This window comes from Larimichthys crocea, chromosome XVII (genome assembly GCF_000972845.2).
Source record: "Larimichthys crocea isolate SSNF chromosome XVII, L_crocea_2.0, whole genome shotgun sequence".
Taxonomy (NCBI): domain Eukaryota; kingdom Metazoa; phylum Chordata; class Actinopteri; family Sciaenidae; genus Larimichthys; species Larimichthys crocea.
Genome location: NC_040027.1, coordinates 14,816,946 through 14,828,282, shown reverse-complemented (window position 1 = coordinate 14,828,282; position 11,337 = coordinate 14,816,946). Strand labels below are relative to the sequence as shown.

At 41.8% G+C, this 11,337-nt stretch overlaps 1 protein-coding gene across 1 annotated transcript; it reads left to right on the top strand.

The window, feature by feature from the left end:
- The first annotated feature begins 415 nt into the window (after nucleotides 1-415).
- LOC104926023 (tetratricopeptide repeat protein 39C) lies at nucleotides 416-7,535 on the top strand. The gene is made up of 14 exons (XM_010739794.3): nucleotides 416-1,161; nucleotides 2,170-2,218; nucleotides 3,135-3,263; nucleotides 3,692-3,806; nucleotides 4,073-4,433; nucleotides 4,938-5,106; nucleotides 5,406-5,499; nucleotides 5,598-5,705; nucleotides 5,791-5,900; nucleotides 5,976-6,099; nucleotides 6,196-6,293; nucleotides 6,392-6,496; nucleotides 6,588-6,626; nucleotides 6,717-7,535. The coding sequence occupies exons 1-14, from the start codon at nucleotides 1,016-1,018 to the stop codon at nucleotides 6,804-6,806; spliced, it is 1,737 nt and encodes a 578-aa protein (XP_010738096.2). The 5' UTR covers nucleotides 416-1,015; the 3' UTR covers nucleotides 6,807-7,535.
- The last annotated feature ends 3,802 nt before the right edge of the window (nucleotides 7,536-11,337 follow it).

Here is an 11,337-nt window from a genome sequence, read left to right as displayed (position 1 = left end):
TATATATATAATATGTTGACAATAAGTTAAAATAAAGTACACCTACTCTTAACGTTGTAGACAGTAGTGACAACATAAAAAAATACAAAAATAATAATAATTATTGTTCAAACGGCCCTAATGACCCTTTATGTTGATGCTCTTGTAATTATTTCAATATTTCTGATAAAAAAAAAAACATGCAGGATTAAAATTTAAAAACAGCAGAAACACAATACAAACACTATTTGTTTGCACATTTCTGGATAAATATAAGCAGGTTGACAAATGTGAACATGTTGGGTCATGTGGCTGTATCATCTTCACTTAACAACCTACAGATCATACTACAGTCCTAACATGTAAGCCTGCTGCGTGACTGCAGACTGCTGAGTCCCTCTCCGCCCATTGGCTGACGGGTGGAGGAGAGGGCTGGGTTTAGAGCCTGTGAGAGTGCGGAGAGGGTCTGAGGGGATGGATGCTGACAGGATGCAGCTTCGCCTCAGCGAGCCTCATCCCTCCATCCTCCCGGCGATGCGCTGTGCGTTATGACGCCAGGCCGTTTGACGAGCGCGTTACGTGGGACTGGCAGAGCAGCACGGCAAGCCTTGGATCCCCGTTATGTAATGCATCGGATGCTTCTGCACGGCACAGAGTTGCAGAGGAGGTGGGGGGGAGAAAAAAAAACAACAACTGACGGATGGCTGGTTTAGATACTAAAGTCGGCTTATGACTGAGCGCACAGACGGCTGCTTTGGGAGAGTACAATGATAAGCGTAAATCGCTGGAGTGCAGTGTGATTGAGCCCGTCTGGGCATCAGTGGCCTATCCCTGAAGGTGCACAGACGTCTGGAAGCTGCACTGCTTCTTTATATTCGTTTGTTTTTTATTTCCAGAGGCGCGTCTCTGTTTTAATCCGTCTCCTACATCAGTGGAAATCAACCAATGCGGCTCAGTTTTAGAGAAGAAACAGGTTTGTACTTTGTCCTCCAACGCACTGGTTTGATCCGACAGCCACTGAGCTGTGGTATAAACAATGGCGGGTCCCGAGCAGTCCCAGCAACAGCAGCAGGTAGAGGAGAAGGCAGAGCACATAGATGATGCTGAGATGGCCCTGCAAGGTATTAACATGCTGCTCAACAACGGATTCAAAGAGAGCGACGAGCTTTTCAGGAGATACAGGTAATTCTTTTTAATGATCCATCGCCATATTGCATGTGTTGCATGTTTAGAGATGATCTCTGAGGGTGGAAAAAAATGTTACAAGTGGCTGAGGCATCAAAGTGACATTCAGAGCACTGAGTACAGCATGTACTACAACCCAAACAGTGTCAAATGAAGTGTTGTTTTTGTTAAATCCTGACAGAGGTGACATTTCCATCACCAGCTTTGGCACAGAATGTGTCGCTGCTTTTCTCTGAGCCTGTTTCGCGTCAGGATTTCTCTGCATGTCAGATTTTTGATATTATATTTTGGCGGCAGTTTCCCTTCTTTCGTTTATTTATTTATTTAAATATTGAATAGTGGTGGATCACACGTACAGATTAGAGCCCTGATATCACGGGGACTGTAGCTGCACCTGCTCCTGCTGGAAAGCATGCACAGGCTCCTTTTAAGTTATGCATATGATTCATTCTCTTTGGCTTTCTAAACAGAGGATTGACACCAACTGCCACCAAAATGTAGAGGGGTGATTAGCACTGTCACCTAACAGCAAGAAGGCTCTGGATTCGAATCCACCTAGTCAGTCGAGGCCTTTCAGTGTGGAGTTTGCACGTTCTCCTCGTGTCTGTGTGTCTTCTCCGGCTTCCTCCCACAGTCCAAAGACATGCAGGTTAATTGGTGACTCTAAATTGCCCGTAGGTGTAGCAGTAATAGCTCAGCGTGTGAGGCATGGACCACAGTATGGAGCCTGGACTGGACGGTTCACCTCCTCCTCAAGCTCCCAGGGCGCTGCTACATAGCTGCCCATCACTCCGCCATCTCACTGACATTTGCGGGCCTCTGTGCCCTTGTGTGTGTGTCTATATGTGTACATTTGAGTACTCCCCATTGAGGGATCAATAAATCTAATCTTCTTTAACCTGCCTCTTACCCAATGTCAGCTGGGATACACTCCATCCCCCCTGTGACCCTTGAAAATGGATGGATGTTCAACTTAATTTGTCCTTTTTTTCACCCTCTCTGTAGGACCCAGAGCCCACTGATGAGCTTTGGAGCCAGTTTCGTCAGTTTCCTGGTGAGTTTCCTCTCAGGTGGTAATAAATAAAATGATCCAATGCAATGCCTGAAGAAATAAATATCAGCCAGTGTGCTAAGGAATAGTGAAACGGTGATAAATATAACTGCTAGAAGCTCATACCATCACAGTTTGTAAGGAAAGCGTCCAGTATCGATAACCTGAAATGACCCAACGTGTCAATTTGCTTCATTGTCACCACTGGCATCCACTCACTCACTTGCCTTTCCATCCATTAACATAATGGATACCTCTTCCTCTCAAGAACAGCACTGCTCTTAACGCTCTGTCCATCACTGATGGGAGCGGGAGATTTCTCGCAGTGTGGTAGTCACACACACACACACACACACACACACACACACACACACACATACTCTGTCGCCCATCATAATGACGAAACACCATGAAGTCAGAGATGATGTCATCCCCCGTACCCAGATCCAAAATGGCCCTGAGGGCTGTGGGGGTGGCGACTGACCGTCATGTTGGGCATTCATAGATGCACAGAGATAGTTAAATTCAGCTTCCCTTAGTTATATAAGAAAATATTAAAATGTTAAACCACAAAACTTTATCTCTAAATGTCACTTAAATACCACTAATTGTTTTTTAACCCACGTTATTATTTCTTTGCTGGTTCAAGGTGACCTTAAGAGCTTTCAGCTACATCAGAGCGAAGATTTTCTGATCGTGTCAGCCGCGTAGCATCTTCTCCAAACACAGCTGCACAGATGTCACCGTGTTCCTCCATTCATTGTTATGCAGAAAGAGCCCTTTGTCCTTTTTAAGACTCTTACATAACACTCCTTCCCTCCAATCCAACAAGATGTTTCTGTTTCGAAGCCAGCTCAAGCATAGATCTTCTCTGTAAAAGATCATTTAACCATCACTAAGATATATTATGACATTACAGAATGCCATGATGACATTTGAGGAGGAGAAGATGCAGACGGCCTGCGATGACCTGAGGACCACCGAGAAACTGTGTGAGAGCGACAGCGCCGGAGTCATCGAGACAATCAGAAACAAGATTAAAAAAAGTGTGAGTAGCATTTTAAAAATGTATTATATGTCTGATGCATGGCAATAAGATATAAAGTAAACTGTGAATATTGTAGTAATAGTGCTGCTGTCAGAGTGATCCAAAATTGAGATTATTCAATTTCATTATTCAGTTTTAGTTGCTGACATGTATATATAAGGCTACTGTTCGGATAACAAGTTACATCCTCTGCATCAGGCTTAATGATGCAGGCAGTGGTGAGATCATGCCAAGCCCACTCATAGATTCAATTAGTACTTCTGTGAAATGTAATCAACAAAGTGGGAGAGGAGCGTGGGGGCTGTGAAACATCACTGGGTCATTCAGTAAACTTGTTACTTTGGCTGTCAGTCTCCAGGGAATGCTGCAGGGTGTGCATATGTACTGCTTATTGAAAGTATCCACATGTGTGTGTGTGTGTGTTACAGATGGACTCCCAGAGGTCAGGCGTAGTCATCGTAGACCGCCTGCAGAGACAGATCATTGTTGCTGACTGTCAGGTGTACCTCGCCGTGCTCTCCTTCGTCAAACAGGAACTATCAGGTATTCTAATCCACAAAACAAACAGTAGGATCTTAAAACAGGCCTCACCCAAAGACATTTGGAACAGCTTCATATTAGCTACCTAAGTAGGCCATATACTGTCTTGTTTTGGACTTGACTTGGTCTAAAACTCTCAAAGACTGGGCCTTGTCTTGGTCTCAATACACTCTGGTCTTGGTCATGACTTGGTCTCAGTTGAAGTGGTCTTGACTACAACACTGAGGCTTAAATCGATCTTAAATCTTGTCTTTTGTCTCCACTTACAGCTTATATCAAAGGAGGCTGGATCCTTCGTAAGGCGTGGAAAATGTACAATAAGTGCCACAGTGACATCAGCCAGCTGCAGGACACCTGTCAGAGGAGGTCCTCTGTCCACCAGGAGTCCCTCCCGACGGACAACGCCAACCACAATGCGCCATTGGAGAACGGCGTGACGGCCGAGGCCCTGGACCGGCTCAAGGGCTCCGTCAGCTTCGGCTACGGCCTCTTCCACCTGTGCATCTCCATGGTACCACCACACCTGCTGAAGATTATCAACCTGCTGGGTTTCCCCGGTGACCGTCACCAGGGCCTTTCCTCCCTTATGTATGCAAGTGAGAGCAAGGACATGAAGGCACCACTAGCTACGTGAGTAGATTAATTCTTTACAGAGAAATAAATATCAATGTGGTGGGTAAGCTATAAAGCCACATTGTTTTGGCTTTATAGCTTACACTTGTACGGTTTTGTATCGTTCTTTTCAACATTGTTTTCAGCCATGGATACAGAGGACAGACACAGTTACTGACCAGCTTGTAAAGAATATGGAGCATTTAGCTGTTAAATAGCTGGTTGAACAGAGCTGCCACCATATATAACACTTGTTTCCAGAACAGCCAATAGGAAAATTCAATTGTAATAGCCTGCTTTCAACCAGTAGAGGGAGGCTGCCATGCGTATTTATGGCACAATATATAGAATCCAGATACTTTGCACTAAACTGTCAAGATTTGGACCAGATTTGATCACCAACATGACTAAATACCCATCTGAAAAAAGTGCTTTGTGGGTTTAGTTACACTACAACTGAGCTTTAGATTCAACATTTCGGACGATGTCAGACTGAGGTGAATCTCCTCTTGTCTTGCTCAGATTGGCCCTCTTGTGGTACCACACAGTAGTGTTGCCTTTCTTTGCTCTGGACGGCTCTGATACGCATGAGGGACTACTCGAAGCCAAAGCTATTCTCCAGAGAAAGTCGGTGGTTTACCCCAACTCATCCCTCTTCATGTTCTTTAAAGGACGGGTCCAGAGGCTAGAGGTATGTACCGCAGACTCACGCTGCGTGGTGACACTCGACACTTTGACAGGTCTACTGAAGCTGTAAACGGTTAATTTGTAAAGACATTGGATGGCAAATATACTGTAGGATCTTCTATCGGCTGGTACAGTCTCTGTTCAAGCACATATAATTAATCTGCATGTCAGATTGTTCATTAACTCACCAACATCTGATCCACCATCTACTTATCCAGCTCTCTCATTCAACACTTGCATGTAGTGTGTGTCTAACATGACTACTGTTACCTGTTGGTGTGTGTACTCTCTCTCTGTCCCCAGTGCCATATCAACAGTGCTTTGGCCTGTTTCCATGATGCATTAGAACTTGCATCAGACCAAAGAGAGATCCAGCATGTGTGTCTCTATGAGATTGGTACGTGTTTACTCATTAAGTTAGTTGTGACATACTTCCTTTTAGCGTACAGTACAGGGAGGGATTAATTATATTCTGTCTGCTTGTCTCTGTGTCAGGTTGGTGTAGCATGATAGAGATGAATTTTGAAGACGCGTACAGGTCGTTTGAAAGGCTGAAGAATGAGTCGCGTTGGTCTCAGTGCTACTATGCCTACTTGACTGGAGGTACGTCCATCACAGGCTATCATATGCTTACACTGCTGGGATGTATACACTCTGTAGTCTATGTGGTCTTTTTGTATTTTTCCAGTGTGTCAGGGCGCTTCAGGTGACCTGGACGGAGCAAGCGGCGTTTTCAAAGATGTGCAGAAGCTGTTCAAGAGGAAAAACAACCAGATAGAGCAGTTTGCTGTCAAAAGGGTGAGTTTTTGCTGCAGATTCTTTCGTCTCTCTTTTGAAAGCGTGTCACAAAATGTTTTCCTACTCTATCTGCAGGCTGAGAGATTAAGAAAGACCTCCCCCACCAGAGAGCTATGCATCCTTGGTGTAGTTGAAGTGTTGTATCTGTGGAAAGCGCTTCAAAACTGCTCCTCATCTAAACTTCAGATAATGAATCAGGGTGAATGTAACCTTCGTGATTCAAAACCAACATGTCTACGTGAGCTGCAGCTGGATTTCTAAGGATTTCATTGTTTCCTCTTTACGTTTTATTCAGTGTTACAGAGTTTAGATGAAGCTTCGTGCAGAGGCCTGAAACATCTCCTTCTTGGTGCCGTTCACAAATGTCATGGAAATATGAGAGACGCTGTTCAGGTATCGGTCTATATTGTGCAACCAAATCACTTTGGAGTTTATCTACACTTCTGATGTTACTCAGCTCGCTCTCCTTTACATTTTTATCTGTGATCCAGGCATTCCAGCTGGCTGCTAGAGACGAGTACGGACGACATATCAACTCATATGTTCAGCCATATGCCGTCTATGAACTCGGCTGTGTACTCCTTGCAAAACCAGAGGTCATTCAGATATTTATTCATGCACATTTTATTTGGATTGTACTGCACATGTTCAGTTATAACCCAGACTTTTTTTTATTTTGCATTGCAGACTGTGGGAAAGGGCAGATCATTGCTACTTCAAGCAAAGGTAACTATGTTTTTTTATCACTATAAATGTATCATAATACAAATGACAAGCTTTAAATTCTAATCTACTCTGTCTGTCTGTCTGTCTCAGGAGGATTTTACAGGCTACGACTTTGAGAACAGGCTTCACGTCCGCATCCATTCAGCCCTGGCTTCTTTGAAGGAAGTAGTGCCTCAGTAACTCCATAAAGGGGACCTACGATGGCTAAAGCTATGTCTATAGCTTTTTACACCAAGTTTTTAAGCCATTCAAAATAACTGTATGACATCCAAGTGAATCATACACCTGTGTTTTTACCATTCTTAAAGGATTTGGGGAAATTTGTTAATTCACTTGTTTGCTATCTTACCCTGTCAGATTTATATGAAGTGACATATACGGATGTGGGTATGTGTTCATACTAGTCTAGCACAAAGTACATGGAAATGGCTATCTTAGTAAGTTAAAAAATATGCCCATGATACCGGTACAGACTTATCTTGTTAATACATCCACCAAACAAGCCCCATAAACCGGACCGGACAGCAGTATAACTTGTATTAATGAGATATCTTGGAGCATTTTTTAAAAATTTAAATTCGATGGTGCTAAGCTAGATATTTCCCCATGCCTCCTGCCCAAGTGCTAAGCAAGGCTAAACACATCCCTGACAGGATGCACAAGGATGAAATTGATATAAATCCTCGACCCAAGCAAGCATCTTTCCCCAAATCTCTTAACTGTTCCTTTTAAGTGTTTTCTGCACCCACATGTATTAGCTATAGTAACAATTACCCTCATTAACTGTGTATTCGGAGGATTTCAGTCATGCCTCCACCTCCTGTGAGCGGGCAAATTCAGCACATAAAAGCAACTTTTTAATATTTCCCCTAATAGTAACTTTACAATGAGTAAAAAAAAAGAAAAAAAGATACAGGTAATAGTGTCTTTCACAACATGCAGACAACATTCGAGCATCTCACTTCAAATAATTAATTAAAATAGAAATAATAACACCAATTCTTTGCCCTGTCACATATCATGAAGACGATAAGGGAAAGATTAGTCAAATTTAATATTTGATTTTATATATTCTTATAAAGGACTCCATGAATTGTTAATTTTTCAGCAGCTGTTTCATAAGTAATGCTTTTCCTAATCAAAATTTCAATATCTGCTTATTAAATTGCAAATGGACGTCGATTCATATCAAAAAAGAAGGGGCCACTTATTATACTCTCACAGTGGAAATAAAAATTGTAGTCTATAGTTACCATGGGTAGTTAAATAACGCCAAAAATGTCCACCGGCCACCTAAAATCACACAACAGCTCTGCTGCTGTGAGTTAGTTATTCACATTTAAAGTAGTTAGACATCATACATTTTATAGTAATTGAGAAATCACCACATGTCACAATGCCCCAATGATTTCTTTTTAATGTGGAAACATTAAATAGGCATTGATCCTGTGCACTATGCATGGTATGGCAGGGTAACAGTGGCTTTAAGACTGTATCAAAGTCAAATGTACCTGTGTGTCCATCCCTGCAAACATTAAGGTGTTATGATACAGTACACTTGGTACTGTTACCATTGAAAGGTGCTGCTAAATGTCAGCCTACTTAAAAATATTACGAGTGACTTTATTTTAATAGTGTTTTAGTGATACAAGCTTTTGAATTAGTTCCTAATAGTGACGAGTTTATTTATTTCATAGCAGAAGTTGTACTTTTACAAATGTCATTTACAGTATGCTATTTTAGTTTGAGTCTTTAGCTCAAAGTGTGATCTTGAATTGGACAAAGAGTAATATATCTGTCACACGAGTGATTTTAAACACAGTTTCACACTGTACATATGAATAATTCTGTGCAGGGTATTGCCTTTTCTTAATGAGCACTCTGGGTTTTTGTCATGCGAGCAATATAAGTAAATCCCATATTCATCCCACGTTCATGATCGTGGACATATCGACTTGTTTCGGTCTCACTAAGTAGACAAAGCCAGTCATCCCCCTGTGGCTGTGATGGATGTAAACTGTGGTAAATGTCAAGGTGACCACTGTGCAAGTGGTCTGTGCAGTGCAAGTAACGTGACGGTGAAATGTCAGTAACCTACCCGCTGTACCAAATACTTCTGTCACTGAAGGAATTTTTCTTTTTTCTTTTTTTTTGTCATGAGATTTTGTTGAAATTGAGGTTACATGTCAGGATGATGGTGTTCCAATGTGTCACTGAACTCTACAATAAACTGTTCTCCATTAATCTATCCAGATATGCCGTGTTTTTCTTTTCCTTGAGTTCTTTGGACAGTTAAAGCAACACTGCATAGGAATAAGGATTCGTGCAATTCAGCTCCTGCTGTTTGCAAAAGACAGTTGTACACGTCTATTTGTTATGATTAATTGTCAAGTCGACAACTTTGCTAACAGTCAAACATCAAGCAAACAAGACGTAGCAGCCAGCTAATATTATTTACTAGTCCAACAGTAAGAAGCCCAGTTTGGCGTCTGTCTTTCAGCCTTTTATTTCATGAAGCTATCACCAATGACTAAAATCAGTCTCAGATTTAGTCTTGACCGACGGCTTCTTGCCTGTTCACGTTTTCTTTTTTTCCCCCTTAGTTTCCTCACCTTTGCTCTTTCTGCCTCTGTCATTATCAAATCAAATCAAATCATATTTTATTCGTATAGCCCAAAGTCACAAAGTACATTTGCCTCTGAGGGCTTTACAATCTGTACAGGGAGTGACACCCTCTGTCCTTAGACCCTCGGTTCGAGTGAGGAAAAACTTGCCCACAAAAAAACAAAAAACCTTTAACAGGGAAAAAAGGTGGAAGAAACCTCAGGAAGAGCCACAGAGGAGGGATCCCTCTCCCAGGATGGACAGACGTGCAATAGATGTCAGTGTACGGAACAAATCAACACAAACATATTGTACAATTACAATGAATGATAAAATGATTACAGCAGCAGATATGGTAGCAATAATGACAGTGGTAATATGTGTGTATTATGTCCATAGAGGCTTCTGCACCTGCTTACATTGCCTTTTTGCAGAGCTCCGGTTCTGGCATGACACTAGCACCACTCTCTGTCAGCAGTCACCTGTGCCTCGGGCCTGAAAACCTCCTCTTCTTCCTAGTGGTCCAAAACACTTACAGCCAGCCTAATAAACTAGGCTAACTTTAGTTATATAATAACAGCAGCTGTAGTTCACAGCATTTTACTTTACTCTCCATCTCTAAACTCTGTAAATCACAGGGAATTGATGAGATTAGATTTAAAAGACAGAAATGCATAGATGTTGAGTTGTTGAGTTGTTACATATGAAAAATGAATCTGGGAGGCCATTGAGCAACTTCAAGAGGGTCAAAGAACACAATGTGTTGGAAACTAATCCACCTGCAGCAGCTCAGTCATCTATGGCAGAGAGGAGACGCCACAGCTCTGATGATCAGGAATTATCCAGAGTGTCTGTTTTTATTCCAGCAGGGGGAGCTGATCTCACAGGCTGCACACAGGATGTGACATACTATATTTTTCCACACCTTGATCACAATGTCAGCAGGACGGACGCCACAAAATGATACGAGTTAGTGTCCATTATTTTCAGAAAGCTGCATGAATGAATGAAACATGATTAGATTATTATTGGTTAATTGATGTAAGCCTAAATCCATCCACAGGTTATATTATTATTTCTCATTTGTAATTATGTAATGGTTTTTATTTTATTCTAATTTCATTAAAGCAGAAATCTGTCTTTCTTCTTCATCTGTCTGTCTTTCCAGTCTAAATTAGGAGCTTGTTTTACTGATCATTCTGTGGATCATCTTCATATTTATTATTAGATTCATGATATTATTGCCTCTGTTGTCTCCATGCTGTGTGTGGTCAGGGTGGGAGTTTGCTCTCCATGCTCTGAGAGATGCACACCAAGAACATCTCTTTAAGAAAACATGTCTGTCACACAAGGCTCAAGGCAACAGCTCACTCAACCAATAAATTATTCAGGCTCCTGTGCCACTGAATTTAGACATGGCAGAAGAGGCTGGGCAGAAACAATACCACGACTTCTCCTGCATCTTCTTTTAGTGGATGGCGGTACTCTTAAATAATAAAGATTTCCTTTTTTTTTACGCACGCTTATAAAAACTGAACCTCCAGCTTGGCCTACTTCACTTGAAAACAGGGAGGACAAGCGTACATGCTCATGTAGTATGTGGTGATTCATGCGTGACATCATCTTTTTTTCTTTTTTTTTTATCTGTAGTGATTCACGCTCACCTCTGATGTTTGTTTTTTTTTACATGTGGTTTGGTATGCAGCATATTCTTTATTTCTGACCTTGGAATCTTAATGCTGATGAATTAAATAAAAGCAAATTGCATCAGATAGAAGTGGAAGAGACAGAGGGGGCCCAAGAGAGACGTTACACATCAAGGCAAATGTGAGGGAGGGAGAGAGCAGTAGGAATGGTAGGACTGTGCAAAGAGCAAGGTCACAAAACACAATTGCATTGTGTTTCACTCAGGCTGAAACCTGAGCAGCCAGAGTATCCTACCGCCAGATAGAGAGTTCCTGTTCACTACCCCTTATTGCTGCTAAGCCTCATGTGCAATGGACACATGTTAACACAAGCATGGCTTCATTCGGCTTCTTTGTGAAAACTGATTTAGCTGATAAAAATATCAAAATATTATATATTTAAACATGCACACTATAGGTAG